Here is a 21,473-nt window from a genome sequence, read left to right as displayed (position 1 = left end):
TCTGGAATAAAAGATCTAGTCTGTTCCACAAGTTAATGTGCTTCTCTTACTGCTGTTTAATTGCCTGGTTTTGATTTGTCTTTTACTTTCTGTTTTCCCAGATGCAACAACAGAGAACTGAGGACCTTTCTTCGAGCTGCAATGGGACTCTGTAGAGACACAGATAATAGAAATCTCCTCAGTAGTCCTTAATCACAACACCAGCAGTAGAGAAGACCCATTTTCGGAAATTAATGTCAGCGCTGTTGTGGAGGCAACCAGAAGCTGCACTGATGGATCCAACACTACTCATGGAGGTATGGCCTCAACGTTTCCACCACTGCTGCCGCTGGTAATGCCAGCCCAGTGAACAGCAATGCCTTCTAAGGTCTCCTGCTTGTACTTGCTGACAGTGGTATGCTGGGCCAGCGCTCTGTGGTACCTGAGTGTGTCTCGCCCTTCCTCCTCCGACGTGGGCCAAGTGTCTATACCGATGCGCAAAGCACCCAAAGTAAGCAAGAACTCCACGTTCAGCAACATCCGCACACGCTCGCTCAACCCACATGACTTCGGCTACCTTATCAACGAGGCCAAAAAGTGTGAGGCTGAGCCGCCTTTTCTCGTCATCCTGATCAGCACCACCCACAAGGAGTTCAACGCCCGTCAAGCCATCAGGGAGACGTGGGGCGACGAGACGACGTTTCCGGACGTACGTGTGTTCACGCTTTTCCTGCTGGGCCGAAGCACTGATGCTGTCCTCAATCAGATGGTGGAGCAGGAGAGTCAGATATTTCATGACATCATTGTGGAGGATTTTATTGACTCATACCACAACTTGACACTTAAAACACTGATGGGCATGCGCTGGGTCGCCACATTCTGCCCTAAGGCTCAATATGTTCTCAAGACAGACAGTGACATCTTTGTCAACATGGAGAACCTCATCTACAACCTCCTGAAGCCTACCACCAAGCCAAGGAGGAGGTATTTTACAGGCTATGTCATCAACGGTGGGCCAATCAGAGACATGCGCAGCAAGTGGTACATGCCCAGGGATCTCTACCCTGAGAGCAAGTACCCACCATTCTGCTCTGGCACCGGCTACGTCTTCTCAACAGACGTGGCCGAGCTCATATACAAGACCTCTTTACACACCAGGCTGCTGCACCTGGAAGACGTGTACGTCGGCGTGTGCCTCCGGAAGTTAGGCATCCACCCCTTCCAGAACAGTGGCTTCAACCACTGGAAGATGGCCTACAGCCTCTGCCGCTACCGCCGGGTGGTCACCGTCCACCAGATCTCCCCCGAAGAGATGCACCGCATCTGGAACGACATGACCAGCAAAAAACACCTGAAGTGTTAGCAGACTAAATGATCCATTCTCCAGTTGCTTTCAGGGCTTTCCTGTGCTTTGAAAGCTTGGCCAGGATGCTTTACTGTGCAAGAAAGAACAAAGCAAACTCCTCTGGATTATCGTGTACGCTTAAACTTCAAGGTGTTTCAGAGCCAAAACGGCTGACAACGCGTGCAGAACCTCCTGGTGGTTAGTTGTCCGTGCCTGTAAACATGTTTTTAGCTCATCATTTGCACAAGGCACAGACTGTCCCCAATTACCAGGTGAGCAGATGAGATAAATGCTGACAGACGCTCTGCTCGATGCAGTCACAAGGTCTGATTTTGAATGTTCTTTATGTATTTGTTGTATTTTCTGAACAAGGTATTGATACTGGATATCTGATCCTGCAGTAGTCATTGTGAGGACTATAGTGGATCTACAATGTGATGTTGAAAGCAGTAGTATATTCATGAGAGAACATCAATGTTCTGCACAGATAAACGTTTTACTTTCTAAGAGATTTAAAGAGGAACCGATCAGAATGAAAACGTGGCTGCTAGCATTCCCAAGTGAATGTTAACCTCTGTTAATGTGTGAAGTGCAGTATTTTGTCTCTGGCATCGCTGTGAGCAGGCTGCAAACTACTGTATTTTCTATTACTTGAACATAGAGAGCAGGAGAAGTATATACTGAGAACAAATCTTACTGTTTTTGAGTGCTTTTATTTTATTTTCCATTACTTGAGATTAAATAAACCTGTTTCATAAGATTTTACGTCGTATTTGTTCTGCAGACTTTGATGCACGTAACCCGACAGTTAATTTACGTTTGATTTCTCTGTAGGAGTGAGAGCCTTTAATTAGAGCAGCTGTACTCTTCACAGCGAGTCTCTGAACCTTCCTCATGCCTCTGGAAGCATTCCCACCGTCTGTGCAGGTGGTGGACCAGTCAGGCAGACTCCATTGTGTGATTAAATCAAATCTGTGCCACTGGGAGCCGAAAAACGTCTCGGAGCAATTACAGCAACTGTACAAAAGTATTCGAACACCTTGTTACAACCACAAAACAATACTGCATACTGGTAAAGTGAAATGCATTTTTCCACCTAAAATGAGCAGCTGAAAAAGGAAGGCATTAATCAAACAATGCAGGGGACACAAAACAGAACTAAATTAAACATGGTGGTGGCAACATCATGCTGTCTGTGGTGATGCAAGAACAGAAGAGCTGGTCAGAGTTGATGGGAAGATTGATGGAAGGCAAAAACTGGGCAAGAGAACCAGCTCTGATCAGCTTCCCTATTCCTGCAGAAGAGAAACAACCGAGCAGCATGATGCTGCCACCACCATGTTTTAACATGGCTATGGCTGAATGTAAATGCACACAAGTTTTTATTTGTAACAATGTTGATAACCATGCATCCTTGTACTTCACAATGTTGCACTACTCCATTTTGGTCTGAAATGGAACAGTTTAGCTCAAATCAACATGTGTTTAAATGGCCCAATTAAAATCCAGGCCTAAATCTAATTAAGAATCTGTGGCAAGACTTGATTAAGAGACTATTCATCAAATCTGTCTGAGATAGAGCGGTTTTCAGATTTTCAGTCTCTACCTGTGCAAAACTAATAGACATAACCTAAAAGACTTACATCTGTAACTGCAGCAGAAGCTGTTTCTAGAAAGATTTAACAGAGGGCTGCATATGATGCATGGCACAGTTCTTAGATTACTATACTACATTTATACTAGATCTATGAAAACCTGTTCCTTCCATTTCACAATTATGCCCTCTGTGTTGCTGTATCACATAAAATCCCAATAAAATACATTAAGGTCAATGGCTATTATGTTACATAAAATAAATACTTAGCAAGGCACTGCAGCTCTTGCAAAAAAATATTTATTTCTTGGTAGAAAACCAAGGATGTGATATTTCTTTCTCCAAATAACATGAATCAATCACTATTTTTCTGCCCATATTGAGCCATTAAGTTGCACTAGTCATGAATAACATTTTATGTTTTGAATCTTTCATCAGATGTGCTGAGGCTTACGGGAAAATCTATCTTCTAGTTTCTCTCAAAAGAGTCAGTGTGACATGATGCAGAGTGTTAATAACAGCCAACTGTTTTTATTTTAAACTTGAATGTTTATACCAGTTTGGGTATTTATTTACAATTTCAATCACGTAGAGATCTGGAGTTTGAGTAGACCACTGTTACTCTTATTTATTATTTTTTAGACCCTTCCTCTGTAGATTAACTGTGATGTTTGGGAACTCTGTCTTATTTAATGACCCGGTTTGGCCAAGCTTCAGTCAGGTAAATGGCCTTACATTCTTACATTGGACTCTAGATTATAAATCAGAGGGGAATATGCTCGCAAATGGTGCTCCCCAAAGCTCCGGTCTGAGCCCACTTTTATACAACATCCACAGCATGCATGCACATCTTTGGATGAAAGGGTTCAGGGTCCGTTTAGATGTAAGGTGGCCTGGTGGCTCACGCTGAACGCGGTGGAGCTGCGATGCGGGGGCCGCAGGAACCCACATCATTAAAATCAATGTGTACACTTACATCAGCCACAGTTCAGTGCGGTTGCGGTTACCGAGGCCGTGCGGCTCGACGAAGAAGGAAGTTTAGCCGGACGCCACAACGGTTTCTGTATCAAGCCAGTGAATTTTACCAGCCAAACAGGAAGCCAGACAGGAGAGAGTTCTGGTGAATTTTATAAAAAGTCAACCCACCAACATACGCTAACGTGACTAGTGTAAATAAAACGACAAAAAACAGAAAATGAGGAAACAAGGCGCTATTTGAGGATGAAAAGGGATAGTTATGCACAAAGAGTTTTGCCATAGAAAAATCCATAGCTGTTTTTACTAATTTAGAGGGATAGCAACAGAAAGGATCAGACAGGAATTTTTCTCTCTTGTTTTGCCTGCATGCTGCAGAAAACTATGATATAGTGGTTGTGCGGCCAAATACAGGCTTTGTTTATGAGAGACTTGCTGCATGTTTGGGCTAGTTCTCGCGTAAACTCCCGGAAACTTCTGCTGTGGCGAGCGCCATTTCCGCAGCCGGAGCCGTATCTTTGCCGGGCTGGCCACAGCGCAGTGTGAGTGGATTTCTGCAGCACGACCACACCGTTCAGTGTGAGCAAGGCGTTAGATCTCAACCATATGCCACCAAAATGCTACAACAACACCGGCTAGATGTTTGACCAATTTCATCAAACTACCTTTTTATTTTTAGAAACTGCAGAAATTGAAGGTAGTCCTTATTCTTTTTCATTCTATCCACCTTGTAAAATGTACAAGTACCTCTGATAGCAAAAAAGGTGCTACAGCATGATGCTGCCACCACCATGTAACATTCAACCTTGTGAACGAGGACTCAGACTGACCCTTCTTCAAAAACAGCAAGGTAAAAACAAACCTTACACATAATGCAACATTAGAAATAACTGAACAAGCTTAACCTTTGGCTACTCAATTAACCCAGCGAACACACTTGTAAAAAACAACCAATAACTAATATTTTGGAAAGAATCCCCACAATAATCTGATCACATGCTGGGGGTCTACTGACGATGGACCAGAGCACCAAATATTCAACCACTAAACTGCAAAAATAGAATGAGAACTCACTAAAGAGCTGAGGAATGAAACATCACACCAATGTGTGATGTTTCTTTACACATTACATTAATCTAAGAACCATTTACAGACTGCTGTTTATGGGTGAAAATAAATATAGCACAATGTAGCCGGGAAGTTAAACAATTCATATTTCAAGCCATATAAGTCGTATAATTCATGTTCAAGATGACAGCCACAGACTAAAGGACAGCCATAAAGACATAAAAATAAAAGCTTTTTCACAAGTGGCACAATTACTCACCCTTTCATCAACAGGATAAACATTGACAAACTTCATCACTAGATCTGGTTATCCATCAATTATTCCTTATAAAACTAAAGACCTACTCTACTCCTTTATCAGCTCCGCTGCTGCTTGGTGCTTTGGTGTCCGTCGGCTTCAGTGGTGCAGCCTCCATCTTTTTCTCTCAAGTTTTTCTAACTTGTTTTTTTCCTTTTTAAGATTTTTCTAACAAACTGGAGCCGAAGTTTGATAGCTGAGACGAGCTGACATCTCTCTTTTCCAGTATGATGGAGGGGGATAAGCGGGAGGTGTGGTCAGGAGGATGAGGGGCATCTCACATATTGAAACATGGAGAGTGAGCAGAGCAATGCTGGTAGTTTCACTATGGATAGGTCTTTTGAGGCGGAGGATTTTTCACCCCTCTCATTATCGGAGGTTACGAGAGGCTTTACGGAGCACAGCGGGCCTGAGCCTCAACAGTTCGAGCCTCTAGGCGCCGACTTAGCGATGCCTGAAGCCTGCATTGCTGCGGCAGTGGAGGAGCAATTCCAACTCCTGACTCGCTACAGGGGCGTGTATCAGAGTGGGACGGTTTAATACTCGAACGCTGGGCTGTGACGTAAGCATGTACCAAGCTGTACCATTTGAACCAATAGGAAATTCAACTGCAGTAACCACCGTTCAACCCAATGAGGTCAGCACTAAGACGGTTTTTAGGACAAATATTGCACAATTAAACAAGTTTACATAAAATTTTAAAAAATGGCACAGTAATATAAAGGTAGCACACTTAAGGCCCAATTTATACAGTTTATCTGCAAAAACAAAAGTTGATTTGGGGTTTGGTTTCTCTTCAAAGTCCGTTCTTTATAATTCAGAATTTTTTATTCACAAATAAATCCTCCGTGTATTGATGTAACAGTAATTGTTGTCAGGCTGTTTAATTATTTTGCTGTCGTCACAATGCTGCTGCTCACCTGAAACAAACAGGGAGCCCGGTTTCTGGGTGAGTGATGGGGAAAAGCAAGTGACCGATGCATTCAGGAGCATTAGGGAACATTAAGCTTCTAGTGAATTAGATCCAGAAGGATCAAGATTTCTATGGAAACTTTGATCTTAGCGAACGTCTTTGCATATCTCATGGTGCATAAATGCCAATTTATTTCTAAATATTGACATACCGATCAGCCCAACCCTCGGTCCACAATGATGTAAAACCTGCTTCATTGTGGACAGTGCTGCAGTTTCTAGTTTACCTGGACATCCAAACCCATTTTTTTCAATCTGGGAGAGTTTCGGTCTGCTGGTTGAAACTTGGATAGAACTGGGTGTTCACACATATCAAATTGGAGCCTTATAGGAGCTCCTTGAGTTAAATTTAATCACTGTTTGAGGTTAATTAGGTATTACTGATTTGAAACTGGTTTTAAAACAGACAAATCTGGTCAGTGGAACTGCCTTGACCCCAACCCTACTGAGAAAGTTTGAACCATGCTGAAAAGCCAGGTCCCTCCCAGTAAACCAACCAGTTTAAATGAACTCAAACATCCAACCAGAATCTTTCTGATGGCTACAAAAATCCTGTGATTGGGTTGACATTAAACCACGTATATATTGACCATGTAAGGATTAGAGACAATAAATTCAAACCTGAGCATTCCTTTCTTGTTAAGCTGAAGTTGTTGCTGTAGAATCAATCCACCCTGAAAACCATCAAATGCTCCATCCAAGGCCCAAAATTATATTTGTCTCCCATGTTAACGACTAACAACGTCAGTCTGAGTAATAAACTGAATATTATGACATAGGGCCAACAGAGACGCTTCTGGTAAGTGGCCTGGTGTTCGTGGTGGTCCCTGTGTCACCATTTGGATGGTGAAGGCAATTATCTGAAATCATTAGTGCCTGGCAGCTCTTTTTTGCTGTCCATAAAAGAGAAAAACAAGAGCTTGACATTTTTTCAGCTACATCTGAAAACCATTGAAGAAATATTGACCAGTTTATCTTTCTTCAAAAGGTCATCCACTTTGCAGCTTCAGCCAGACACCTGTCAGCTGTTGCCCCAGGTGTGTGAATTCAGACTGGATGTGCATAGGTTAACACAGAAGACCCTGAAGCCTACAGGAGTGGAAGCCTTTTGTTGCAGCCAACAGCGTCATCGGCGGTCCTGCAGGACTCAATGCAGGAGAAATGAAATGGCACCCTCGGTTTTGCACTCGCAAAAACAAACAGAACAAAGTGGGAATCACTGTTGATGAGGCCCAGCGCTCAGACGGTTTCGACAAGGAAACCTTTTGGGATTCTGCTGGTGGGAAGCACACCGCGGCTATAATGACTTCTTCATAATGGAACTATTCCCAGTTGACATGTTTGCATCAAATGCTTCTTTTTGATGACTTTCTCCAACAGTCTGGCAAAACTACAGCATATCTGGGAGTTTTATTCTAGTTTATGATGCGCTTGCTCTTAATGCTTATCATGTGGAAAAGACTGCAGCTCATTCACTAGCTGCCACAACGTGTTATCAGTTAATAACTTTTTTTTTTCTTCCAGAAATTTACAGGAATAGTCTGCCTACGACTACACGGAATAATTGGCAATCGCAGCTTCTTGGGCTCAGTGGTGCATTTTGCATTTCTATGATAGGAAGATGGATGGAGCTTACTAAAGGACAATTCTGGAAGATCCAGGTTTGGATCAAAGCATCATATTAATGCATTAGTACAATAGTTCAATTGCCAAAATATGTTTACAATCATTTTTCTGCCACCTAACAACTATGTATTACTTTATGTTGGTCTTTACATAAAAATTAAACAAGAATTTTGCAGGTGTAACAGGAAAAAATGTGGAAAAGGTCGATAAATATGGAAACTCTTACAAGGGACTGAATCTCTGGTAGAGCACAGAGAAAATCTTAGTTTAAAATTTTGGTCTATTTAGATGGTTCAGACTCTAGAGGCAATTTTCCTAATGCGGATTAATGCGCTGCACAGAGAATTTTATTTTTTTAAGTCTTTTCTAATCCGTCTATGCATATTTACACTTTTTGCCCTAAATGCCCTCAACCTTCCAGTTCACCTGATCTCCATGTCACTTGTCCTCTGATGCACTGAGGTTCTGTGTTTATGAGAATCATTTTAGAGGATAATTTGCCATCTGTGTCCTTGCTTTTCAACTAAGGTGAGAGAACAAGGCTGGCCGAGAGAAAGCAGCTGGGAGTCTTAGGTCTCCTGACACCGAGCTCCTTAATGCGTGCCTTCCTGAAATATTTCCTGGTTACCAGGCTTTGTGACTGGCAGTCATTTATGAAATGCTGGGTGTTTTTTCTTGTTGCCTAAAAGCAAGAATATTATTGCATTGAACTTTGGAGTTAAGTCCAGTTTGTATGTTCCTGCTCTGCCTGGGTGGGTTTATCTCCTAGTTCAGAGGGCATGTCAGGTTAAAATCTGATGTAAACGGACTTTAGGCTGTGAACATAAGTGCATGGTGTCTGTGTGTGTTGAGCCCATGAGGTGCGCAGGAAAAACTTTCTGGCACTTCACCTCGAACACACGATTGTGACAACATTATGCTGTGGGGATGCTGATGAGAAGATGTCCTTAAAGCAGGAAAAACCTGGAAGAAAACCTGTTCAAGGCTGAAAAGACTTGAGACTAGGGCGGAGCTTCACCTTCTAGCAGCACACTAAACACACAGCCAGAGCTCAAAGGAAAGGTTTAGATCAAAGCTCACCACACTCCTCCAGTTTTTTATCTGTAAACATTTTAAAAACTATGTGAACTTTCCTTCCACTTCACACTTTTGCACTGCTTTCTGTTTGTCTATCTAATAAAATCCCAATAAAATACTGCTATGAATATAGAATAGAATATACTTTATTGATCCCAAGGGGAAATTGCTTATTCGTTGGTTACTCCATCCAAGGTGTTAAATATTATTAATACAAATATAACCATAAGTCATAGAAATGTATAACTAAGTAATTTAACTATGACTGAAAAATAAATAATAATCTGGAAATGAGTCCAGAAAAAAATTAGATTAAGTCACTCAGAGTTGGGCATTGTAAAGTCTGATGGGTAAAGGCAGAAATGATTTCATCTGGTGTATTTTTGGTGTGATGAGTCTCTGGCTGAAGGTGCGAATATATGTGGAAATAAAAAAAAAAAGAAAACCCTTTTAGCTTCCCTGCTGGAGGTTTCAATGCTGAGGCCTAATATTCACAAGAAATAAAGAAAACTATGCTGTGGAGAGAAGGGACGGGGTCATGGGTCAGCCCAGGAGGAATGTCTTAGCAATGTCAATCACGCTTGCGTATGCACTACTCACACCCCTCCCCCCACACATCGCACACCATCGTTTAAGCTAAAGATTGTCGGTGTGCTGCAGCTGTGCTAATGGTGGAAAAACAACCTAACGTTACAGCAAAACTGCCAATTTCTTGAGTGGCACCTGCTCAGAAAACAAAGACAGGTAAACAGAAGAAGACCAATGACAAAAAGCAAGCTGCGAATGCAAGGCATGCGGGCGGAGGAGCTGTAGAGGGAGGCCTGTGGCACTGCAGCGAGTAAAGGGGAAGCACCTCTAAGGTGTGCTTGTTCAAATTATCAGGCTTAGTCCAGGTTTTCTCAGAACTCCCTGCAGCAGCTTTAATCGTGCTTATTCTGCCTTTTGTAAGAAAAGTTTTTTTTTGTGCCCTCCTTTGGTTTTTTTTGTTGTAGTGTTTATCAGTGTTAATGCCGGAAAAGATTGTTGAACTGTTCATGTGAGCTCTGTATCCACCTTAACGTTGTCGTTATATTTGTTCGTTAGTATTTTAATCATTGTATTAATTATGATAAATGGTTTTTGTAGATCACATTCGAGAACGAATATGTGTTGTTCTGAATAAGTAGCAGCAAGCTAATGTGGTTGAAGCTAGCTGGTAACAAGCTAAACAGCCAATATGATTTCCTTTGGTGTGTTGTATTTGCAATTAGTTTACATATTATTTTGAATTATTTCAGTTTTATGATGTCGATGGTATATGGCAATGGTTGGAAGTCATCCTTCAATAAATGAGCGTAAAAGAAGACGTTGGGGAGTTGTTAAGCTGGCTGTTTAGCTGTGAAAACAAATCAAATCATTCCGAGGATAGTATAAAGCCTAGATGCTTAGAGCACTGCTGTTAGAAGATTTGAGGAAGGTTTTTTTTGTTTGGGGGAGTTCAAAATAATACATTTTTCGGGTCTGTTTGCTTTATTTTAAAATAAACCTTACCTTTTTTTTAGCACATTTTCTTATACACACAAAACCTCGGATCTGAGAGTTTCCTTTTTAATTTAGTAGATGTCCTTCATCAGCACTAGCTGAGGTTTTAGAGTGACTTAGTTTAACTCCCTCCTGGAGTCACACCACAATTCCCCATAGGGGACAAAGGAGGACCATCTAAAAATCAGAGTTGATTGTGAGACATTCTGGGATAAGATGTCTCTCCTAAATATAGAGACATGGAGGGGCCCTTGCTAGTGTTATAGTAAACCTTAAGTAATCTAAAGGTTTCCTCTTTTTTTCTCACTTCTCATATAAGAGGGTCTAAGAGTCTTTTGTATTAAAAATCCCACCCACTCTAGTAAGCTTGATTGGGTTGAATATCCAACTAGCGTATGTAGAATCTCTGGAGTGGGATGAGTGGGTGTCAACTGCCGCGCCTTTTGTGATTAACTGATTAACCGTGGCGTCCACGGGCTAGATTTGACAATGGGGGACAGCCTTGGGTCAAATAGGGTCAAAGTTTGTGGTTATAATGTGGCAGAATGTAGAAAAGGTGTTCAGGGTATGAACATCCTTCTGGGGTTTCTTAATGCTGCGCTCCACTTGGACAAATAAAAATGTGTTTTTAGAAAATGTCAATAGAAGCTTTAGGTATTTCCATTTTTTCTACATTGTTGTTCATGTTATTACCTTGAGTCCTGATAAATAAAAGATATTTTTGAATATTGTAAGGGATTTCAACACCAGCAATAAAAAAACAAATTAAAAAAAGAGATTAAATTGCGTGTCTTACAAAAAAAATAGATTTTGAATGAGAGTCAATGGCACAAAAATGCAGAATGGACAGACTTCTATATTCGGTTTAAAATGCAGGAACTATCTGATAAAAAATAAAATTAAATTCTCCCAAAATACACAAAATGGCTAATTTAACTGAATTTGCATCAACGCAGTATCAACGTTATTCAAAAGTAAAATAAAAAACAAAATAAACAAAAAGAGCAAACGTCCATGGACCCAGGAGGGATCATCATGATCACATTGCTTCCCAGAATGTACAGTAAAAATTCATCCATGGCAGGGAAACTAATGTTTACTGGTTTCTCCATAAACTCAAAGGTCAAAACTAGATGGAGTTCAGCGATCAAAAGCACAGCAGCTATTGTTCTTCATCCCGACTGCCTGCTTTCACTCTTTAGATGCACAAAGAAGCAAAAGTCGATATGACTGAACAGTCAGATTCATTCTGCAAAATAAATCAATGAAAGCTGCATTTGTTCTTAGATTCAGCTGCAGAAACTGTGAGTCACTGTGACTCTTAAAAGGTGGCTGGGTTTTGCCCCAAAGAGGAGTGGCTACAAGGGATCAAGTCGAACTCAGATGTTTGAAACAAGCCTCAAAGTTATGACATTAAAATTGATATCTGCCAGGACAAACAGTCCAGATGGATGGGTTTTAAATTGGAAGCATACATCAGTGTGTGAGGCAGGATCCACGAAGAGCGCTCGACGAAGACGAGTATGACAGCCAGGCTGAATTTGCATAGCATCAACTATAAATTAACTCTTAATGTCCTGGGATGAAAGCTGCTCCCTGGAATTGGAGGAGGCGTAGTGCTCAGCCTCACCTTTCTGTGAAAGCTGCAGTCTCAAATTTATGACCAGCTGCGAGCTTATTAATATTTGCATATTTCAGAGTGGAGCCTCATAAATAGCTCATGGGCTGTGAATATGAAACTCAGGTAACTGAACCAGCCTTCCTATCTTTTTGATGTCAACATTCTTAGCTAAGAATCCTCATTTCAGTGTTCTGAAGGCTGCTAAGAGTGTCGATCATCAGTGAGCGTCTCTGCGTGAAAAGTCACCCATGTCTACATTTTCTTTTTATTCTTGCTGCGAGCCGACAATGCTTGCTCAGCCCGTCAGAAGGAGCCGAGGTAGACTGGCACCTTACGGCCTCAGAAAGTGAGGTACTCGGTACCAGAGACAAATGTATCCCAGATGAGCCCATCTTTATCCACAGCTCTTTTTAATATGTTCATTTCAATTTATTCTAAAGTGCTTGTTGAAGCTTGGACTGTAACCACAAACCATTTAATCTGTTTTTCCAATGCATTTTAATGACACTTTCTCCTTTTTATAGGCCTCTGCTCAGTTTTCACCATCGTCTGTGAAGGAGAGATTTGGAGCTAGGTTATACTCAGAACACACACATAAACTAATGTGAGGATTTATGATCTGTCTAACCTTTGCTATGTACATCTATTAATTCCTTAACCCAACAATGACTTTGTATGTTAGTGTGTTGGAAAACGATTCATACTCAAACCTTTTCACGGTAAAAACCACTAATTCAAACATATTTCTGTGACAGAACAACACAAAGTAGTTCACAGTTGGGAAGTGAAAAAAAAAACAAAGCTAAAATGCTTTAAAATATTTTTTCTCCAGTCTTTCTCAGCCTCCATAAGATTTTGTTCCAGCTCTGACCAGCTTCTTTTTCCACGGCTAAAGAAAAGCATCCCCACAGCATGAAGCTGCCACCACCAAAACATCCATCAATGATAAAACACTGAAGTAGTGACTGCAGGAACCCATACAAGGTCAATGAAGCAGTAAAAGCCCAGGTCTGTAGAGATTTTCCCAACCAAGTTGTACATCTTGGCCGCTCCTCCAGAGTGGCCTCTTTTGGCTGACTCTCTACAAAACCTCTGCAGACCTTCACAGTACAGCAGTATTTATACTGAAATTAAATTATACACAAGGGGACTTGTCCGTTCTTTTTCTTCTTCCCCTTTTCTCAGTAGACAATGAAAATTGCGTATCTCCAGGTGGAATGTGGTTCTTCAGCAGAGATACAGGAAGTATGGACATGGATGTTTGCTTCCCTGCGAGGTTCTGAGTGGTTAGAATAAACGGACACAGAGAGGTACATCAAGGTCTTAAACCAGGCTGGATAAAAATCCACGCCAAACTTTCGGATTTTTATTATTAGTATCTTTATCCTTCCACAGCCCAATTCTGTGCTACTTTGTGTTGGTCTATCAAGCAGAATCCAAACAAGAAGTACTGCAGACTGCATTTGACAAAATGTGACCGCTGCAGGCTCCACCCCCTGTAACCCTGAACATGACTAAACATTTTCAGAAAATCATTAAAGGAGCTTGAGTGATTGTTCAGTGGACAGAAAAGAAGCAGAGATGGCCAAATGACCCGTGCAGCTCTGGCTTGAACAACATATAAGCTAAAGTAATGGCTATGTTGCTCTCAGTAAAAGAAAAGTGTTCTAAAAGAAATATTTCTGAAAAACAAAACTTTCTTTGGAGCTTATTTTGAGCTTCTCTTGAATGTGTCATTTGATAACCTAGGGCTAGGAATAACTCTCCTGACATGGGTTAATCAGCCTGGGTGTTTCCTTCGCATTCACCAAATGCTTGTAATAATTGAGTTATGTTTTTTGATTTAACCAATAAGATTATTCTGACTATAACTGGTAAGCTGTGGAGGCGCTGGGAGACTTTTCTTTTTATTTCAGAGCAATCAATTTCCCTCCTTTAAATTTTCATGCCAGGCTACAGCATTTTTTAAGTTTCCTCTGGCAACACTGAACTGGCAGATAAGAGAAGCAGTGTGAATGTTCTCATTTAATTCTCAGCATGAGCTGAATAAGCCCGTTTTTAAAATGCAGAACCATAAGAGATCCAACTGCCACAGCTGCTACGGTCCAACTTCTTTCTTCCTTCCTGGCTGGTATTAAAGACCTTTTTTTACCACCTCATGCTTAGGTTCCTGCAGTCACTACTTCAGTTTCATCTCTGATGTGTCTGATTTTGGTCACTTGTGCATCTCAAGCATCACCTCTGTGATAAAAAACAGAAAGACCTCGTGTAGAGCTAAAACGGGGCCCTGCGGTCCTTGACCATTGTAAGCTGTATGTGTTGTGGAAAACTAACATTGCTCATCATCCTCAATACAACATTCCTACAATTAAAGTGGAACACGTTTTTTTTTTTCTTAAAAAAATACAAATCTGGAACGTGTGTCTTGCATTTGTATGGAACCCCTCTAATGCCCCTTAATAAAATCCAGTGCAACCAGTTTACTTCAGAAGTCACCTAAGCAGCACTATGCGTACTACTGATTGGCAAAACACTGTGCACATCATTCTGTATGCAACCTCTGTAAAACATGGTGGTGGCAGCATCATGCTTTGGAGATGGGAGAGGGGAGCTGGTGGGAAGATCGATAGAGCTAAGTACAGGGCAATCTTAACAGAAAAGCTATTAGAGGCTGCAGTACTTGTAAAAACCTCTGACACCATCCACGCTTTTCTTATGTCGTGCAAACTGTGTGTTTATAATGTGAACAAAATATGAAAAACTTAAGCATATGAATACTTCTGCACGGCGCTGCATGTCTGGAACTATCTGAGCAATATTTCCCTCTTAACCTGTTGGCTTTTTCTCTCTCTTTGTTTTTTATATTCTGCCTCCAAATCCGTCTCCCAGAGGCTCCTTCCATGTCGCTGTGTGTCTAAAAATCTGAGGCAGGCTTAAGCTTCCATCTACTCCATCTGCCCCCCTCTGTCGCAGTTTCCTCCTGTCTGATTCTGCTCTCTCTGAGAGGCTTAGGAAATCCTCAGCAGATGAATGAGACACTGTTTGGCTGCTTCCATGTTACTGACAGAAAACACAGCGCTGAATGCAAAAACAAGCCTGTTTCCACTTGGCTTGCTTTGCAGACATGTAATTTATGGATTTATAGAGAGAACCTGACATTGTCTCTGCCCTTGTTCAACATGTTTGTGAACTTGTCTTCACAAAATGTTTTGGGAGCAGCGTGCAGAAGAATGCAGAGTTTGCTCTGACACAACAAGGGCTTTTATTTTAAGATGCTGTGCTTGTAATCAGAAGATGATAATTTCAGGAAAAATCTTTGTCCACATTTTGTCAATTTAGAGCCACAAACTTCAATGTATTTTACTGATATTTTATATTTATAAACAAAAAGTTGTGAATAATTGTGAAGTGTTGTAGTGTTAAATGCAGAAAAAACTACCTACATACTTATTTATATGCAGTTGTAATCACTTCACTTGTCTGATAGAGACTGCCCAAAACGCTTCAGTTGAAAGTGCACTGAACCAAATAATCTCCTGTTCCACAGTCTGTGGTCCTGAAATAGTCCAAAATGCAATGTTTTTGTTTATGAAGTTATCAAAAGCATGTGAATACATGTCAAAAGCAACTTGCTTTAAAGTGAAACTCCTTTGCTCCGCCGAGAATATATTTCAGGGCCTGTCTCAGACCTCGAGTTAAACAGAAAGATAACAGCAGCTTTGTTTGACTTTTCTACCTCTGAAAAGGTAAACAAACAGGCCGAACCCACATGTGCTAACCCCCACCCTGCCTAGTGATATCACTATGGGGCCACTTCTGAGTGTGAGGAGACGAGAGGCAGAGACAAACTGAGTAGCGGTCACACAGACCCAAGAAGATGTGCCCAATTCACCAATCTCTTACTAACATATTATTTCAAATGCTTCCAATTTGGTTCTGAATCACAAAGAGAGGAAGCATGAGCCTTTCATCCTTAGAGTAACCTCCCCGGCCAGACAGCAGCTGACCAAAAGCTGATGATCCTTCCAGCCAAGAGAACCAGGTTCGTTTCCACAGCAGGAACCTTTTCAGGAACCAGGATAGTTTTTGCCCAGCTTTCATACTAACAGTTGGCGGTATGGAGACATTTTGGCAATTGCAGCACACAAGAAAATTCAGAGGTATAAAACCGAGGGTACACATGTCACGGCACACCTTTCCTTCTTACATCCTAATTTGTGTTGGACTGGGCACCTGCAGCTTGGTCCGCCCGGTCACCGCCTATAAATAAATATGCAATTTAGTATAAATACCCGGAAGGCACCCACCATGTGGCCAAATAACCATAGCAACAGTGATGTGCTGCAGTCACACAGAGACATTGTCCACACCACGAGGGATATTTGTGGTGAATAAAAACGTCTTGCGTGATATCAGCAAGTCATTAAAAAACTGACTGAAAATAAAAACGTCTATCGGCTCGTACTCGTTTAGTTCTACAATGTCTGCATCAAATCCAAACGACGCTGTTTAGCTGCTGCATTGACCTTAATTATAGCTCAATGCTGATCGTTGTAATGTATACCAAATCACTGTAATGATGTGAATATTCCTCCCATTTTTCTATTAGGAAGGCTGTCACCACACACTATGTGAAGTACATTCAATCTTTAAAACGATTCAGGACGTCACATAAAAAATACCAAGAAGCCAGCCATCACACACAGAGCCTGATGAGATTTCTTACCAACACAACTATTATAATTAGAATAATTATAATTATTATTATTATAGTACAAAGGAATCCTGAGTTGAAGCAGGTCGACATGCCATTGCACTCATGAGACACGTTTGCGGATTACAAATGAGTTTTTTACATGCATTTTATTGTTTTTAAACAGACGCAGAAACAAAACCCCCCACCCTGACCCGCACATGTACTACAGAGGTACACAAGGAGCAAAATAATCAAATTGACCCATACAGTTAATAATAGTGACAGAATGATGAATAAAAATAAGAAAACATGCAAGTAAATAAATAATAATAGTTCTAGTTTGATTCCAGTCTGCTGTATGTAATCATGAGTTGAGGGTAACCAGTCAACAGCAACCAATATACTCTGTCGTTTCAACTTGAGGGTTGCAAGGAGGGAGCATATTCCATTGAGAAAGCTATCTGCCCATTAATAGAAAATGCCTTCTATTCACTAAAGCATATTTACTTATATTTATATTCTTTCTATTTATTTACTTATAGCATATTTACAGCTGGTGCCCTTATAGCAGTATCAATGCGGTCCATATCTCTGATTACATTCAGAAATCGGCTCCTCTCTGCAAATGAGATCCACAGTTTAGGGGAACTTTATATATCTGAGGAACATATGGATGAGGCTGTCCCTTTTGGCTGGCATGGCCGGGCCCGGCTGCAGGATGACTGTTAAATACATGACCTGTCAATCAGCTCCCTCTGAAAAGCTCTGGTCGCAAAGAATCCCAGCGTAGTAAGAACTTTAACAAGCACTGGCGATGCACGGTTCCTCCCTTATTCCCTCTGCAACACTGAGGCCAGTTTCTGCAGAGCTCCAAAATAATTGCCCTGGGCAATCTAAGCCACGCATCATCAGGTGCCAGCAGGTCAGTACCATCTCTGAAAGAAACGCTCCCTCCGACTTCTTCCATCAGGGATGTCCTCCAGCAGAGCCAAAGCTGCCATCGTTCCACAATTACGCACAACTTTACGCAGCTATTTATGGACATGTGTGGTTGTCTCCAGCTTGTCCACCTTAGGAATCTTCAAACCTGACTTGTTAGGAATTAATCTGGTGATCCGCCACAGTTTTCTTTCAGTAAGGATGAAAGTGATGATTCACATGCATTTTATGTTTTTCAGCCCACAGATCAATGTGCATTTTCATTTTCCGGTGACAAAAATAGAGGAAGTTTTACAGTTTACATCCGACTGAGGTTGTTTCAGTCATTTTTGAGGGGTGTTACGTAATCGTATGTGATTAAATGTGGTCAAGTTTTATCATTCAGGTTGAAACCATAAATGTTCAAACGCATGAAATACATCAGGTTTGATGCTCCTTGAATTAAATAAAAATTGATTAGAGTCATATTTTCATGTATTTAGGTGAGTTTTAGAACTTTCTAGTTTATTATTGTCAAAAGTTCCCTTGGATTACCGCACATTTTCACGCAACGTTCATTTTTATACATCCCGAGTTGATTTATACATGAGGCCCAAGGACCAAATCAGGCAAAAACGGTTAGAAATATACCATAAAACAGGCCTTTTGGTGGGTCAGCCTGTGCTTTTTAAACCATAACCACTGTGAAACAATCTGGGATTAATGCTGTAATAGTCTGATTTCACAGCATTTAATCGAAACTGGACTGTTCTGTTGTAAATCTGTGTTCCCAGGTTGCAGCTGCTTAGTGCCAAGGGATGTAATTTGCATAAACCGCCCGGGTTTCAGGAAATGCTAACAAAAAACACCATATGTAGATGAAAGGTTTCAGGAAGTTCTAGGGTTTTGGTTCAAGGTTCTGGAGACAAAACATTCAGGAACCCACATACCTTTAGAGGCTGCAAATGAGTTCAGATTGAGACTGAAGTTCACCTTTCAGCAGGACAACTCTAAACATACAGCCAGAGCTGTGTGGAATAGGTTAGATCAAAGTGTATTAATGTGCTAGAATGGCCTAGTCAAAGTAATGTCTACCCATGCTCTCTTCCCAATCTGACAGCTTAGGGAATTTAAACAAAGCAATCCTTACATCAATCCATTTTCAATCAGGTGTTGCTCTGCCTGACCTCCTGTAATTGTCTCATTTCCCTCGTTCGTCTCTCTCCCTACCATCCAGGGACTGATAAGTGAGGTCTTACAGCACTTCTTCTCCATTCATCAAGCAACTTCCAGATGCTGAATGCAGGTATGCAGCAAGCAAATAAGTAAATATCTGACAACATGAAGCATGAATAGATGAGAAATCCTCCACGGTGTCAAGATGAGCTGCGCGGAAAATCCAATCAGGCCTCAAGTGTCCGCGAGATTAATAGCTGCTGTTATTTAGACTCGAATCAAAGGTGCCTGGAGTGTGCTGTTTGAACGAGTCCCTGAATGTGGGGGAAAATACATCATATTCCCTCTGCAGAGATGGTGGGGTTTTATTTAAAGCCAGTCAAACGCCAACACCTAACTTGGTAGGCAGTTAAAAGTCAGCATCCTTCTTTCATCTTTGGCTTGTATTTTACTTAAGACAGGAGAGCCGTTATTCTTCCACGCTGTGGTGACAAGCCAGTGTCAGCAGACACACACACACAACACAACACAACACAACGCACACAACGCTATGAGGTCTTAAAGGGGCACGATGAACCCAGTCAAATGAGTGCCCCTGGCCTTCTTTATGGCTCCAGTAACAACACACTTATCTAACACTTTAACACAATTTTAAAAACTGCTGCCAGCAACATTTTATTGGACTCCATGAAAACCCAATTTCTACAAAACTTCTATCAGTGCCTTGCGAAAGCAAAAGCATTCGTAGCCCTTGAATGTTTCCACTTTTTTTATGTTACAACCACAAACCTCAAAGCATTTTACACAAAACACAGTAGGGGCATAATTTTGTAGCGGAAGGACATTTTTATAAATAAATAGAAATCTGTGGCTTGCATTTGTATTCAGCCCCTTTTACTCTGGGACCACTAAATAAATCCTAGTGCAACCAACTGCATTCACAAATCATCTAATAAGTAATTTCAAAGAAATTATTCAACAATATCCCAGGCTTTGATCACCACCCAGAGCACTTTATGTGAAAATGTAAATAATATGGCATGACTGCAAACTAGATATAGATTTTACTTTACAAATCAAACGACCCAATACAGACAAAGTCATTTGAGTCTAATCGCAGACAGATTCCAAATCAATTCCAATTTGATCCTAGTAATAAATCCTGTTCTGTTCATTATACCAATTGGTAGAAAATATATATCTGTTCAGGGGAAACCCAACCACGTGTCACTGACTTTGCAGCACTCATTCCTCCTGGTTGAACACGTCACCACAGTTGATTGTATTAAATATCAATGAAGCTCTGGAGGAGCTGCCGAGATCTGTAGCTCAGGTAAGGGAATCTGTCCAGAAGGCGTTATGCACTCAACAAGTCTTTCTTTTCTGGAAGAGCTACGAGAAGAAAGTAATGAGAAGTTCTGTTTTCCTTTAGCCATGTAGATCAGAGGTAACCAGCCACCCAGTTCCAGACTGGTACCAGCCTGTGGGTCGTTCAGTACTGGGCCACAAAGTAAAAACTAAATATGTTTTGTAATTTCCGTAGTGCTGAAGTTAAGACTATAAGAACAAATTTTGGAAACTGGAAAGATCTGTCTGCTTTCCTCTGTGGCACACACAGATATGCAGACGAGAGGGAGCAGGCAGACCAGAGTGACATGGAGGGTGGAGCATGTGATCTGGCATAGAAGTAAGATCTTGCCTTTACATTTGTGATAGTTACACCTCACCTTCATAACAAAACTGAACTGTTTGGCCTACATAGTACTTTATGTGGAGGAAAACCAAAACTGGGCATCACCCTAAGTACAAAATCTGACTGAGCAAAATTTTTTATCTGTAGATGTGCCAAGCTGGTAGAGACGTACTCTAGGAGACTAAAATTTACATTTTTCACCCACGTGTTGTGAAAAACTCACATTGGACATCAGCCTGAACACAGCATCCCTACAGTAAAACATGGAGGTGGCAGTATCATGTACTGGTTTTCATTAAATAGGAAGCTTGTCAGAGTTGATGGAAAGATAAATGGAGGGAAAAGCTTTCCTCAGACTTTGGTAAAGGGGCGGGTTGTGTGCGGCGAGGCATGGCACTAGCAGCTGCAGTAATGGTGCAGGTAAATGTATTGTTTTTAATTCCATAAATTTATAACAAAAGTAGTTTTAAGATGTTTTTGAATGAGAAAGTAGACTTCAAAACTCCATCTGTGCAGTCAGTCCATCAAGAAAGAATATAAAGCATATAGTAGGTACGTGGTGTATAACTGCAAGTACCAGAATATTAAAAGAAATTATATTTTCTACCAGATATTTTTGACATTTTAAGTTAATGTAGGCATTAAATATAAAGTGTTTCGCCAGAGTTCTGTAAGAAAAATATTTTAATGCAGTGCTGATTATTTTCCATGTACATAAAAAAATACACATTTTCCCTAAGATTTTAATGTAAACGTTAGTGGAGTATGAACTCTACCATTTTTCATAGTTTTATGCAGACAGCTCTGCAGGAGGAGGGAACCCAAGTTCCAGGTTTGGAGGCAGTTTCCCAAAGACTACAGACCCCTGGTCTATATAAACAAATAAACTCCTTATAAACCACCTTGAGATACAT

At 41.0% G+C, this 21,473-nt stretch overlaps 1 protein-coding gene and 1 long non-coding RNA gene across 2 annotated transcripts in view; one reads left to right on the top strand and one right to left on the bottom strand.

The window, feature by feature from the left end:
* The window catches only part of LOC124861260 (beta-1,3-galactosyltransferase 1-like), a 176,313-nt gene extending 174,229 nt beyond the window's left edge, over positions 1-2,084 (top strand). Inside the window, exon 4 of the mRNA XM_047354832.1 lies at positions 102-2,084. Within this exon, the coding sequence (XP_047210788.1) occupies positions 356-1,342 (987 nt within the window). The 5' untranslated portion in view covers positions 102-355 and the 3' untranslated portion in view covers positions 1,343-2,084. The remainder of the gene's footprint in view (positions 1-101) is intronic.
* The window catches only part of LOC124861261, a 55,714-nt gene that overhangs the window by 16,108 nt on the left and 18,133 nt on the right, over positions 1-21,473 (bottom strand). The window lies entirely within an intron of this gene.

The sequence above is a fragment of the Girardinichthys multiradiatus genome, chromosome 24 (assembly GCF_021462225.1).
Source record: "Girardinichthys multiradiatus isolate DD_20200921_A chromosome 24, DD_fGirMul_XY1, whole genome shotgun sequence".
NCBI classification, from domain to species: domain Eukaryota; kingdom Metazoa; phylum Chordata; class Actinopteri; order Cyprinodontiformes; family Goodeidae; genus Girardinichthys; species Girardinichthys multiradiatus.
Note: the sequence above shows the minus strand (reverse complement) of the source record. Positions and strands in the feature narration are given on the sequence as shown.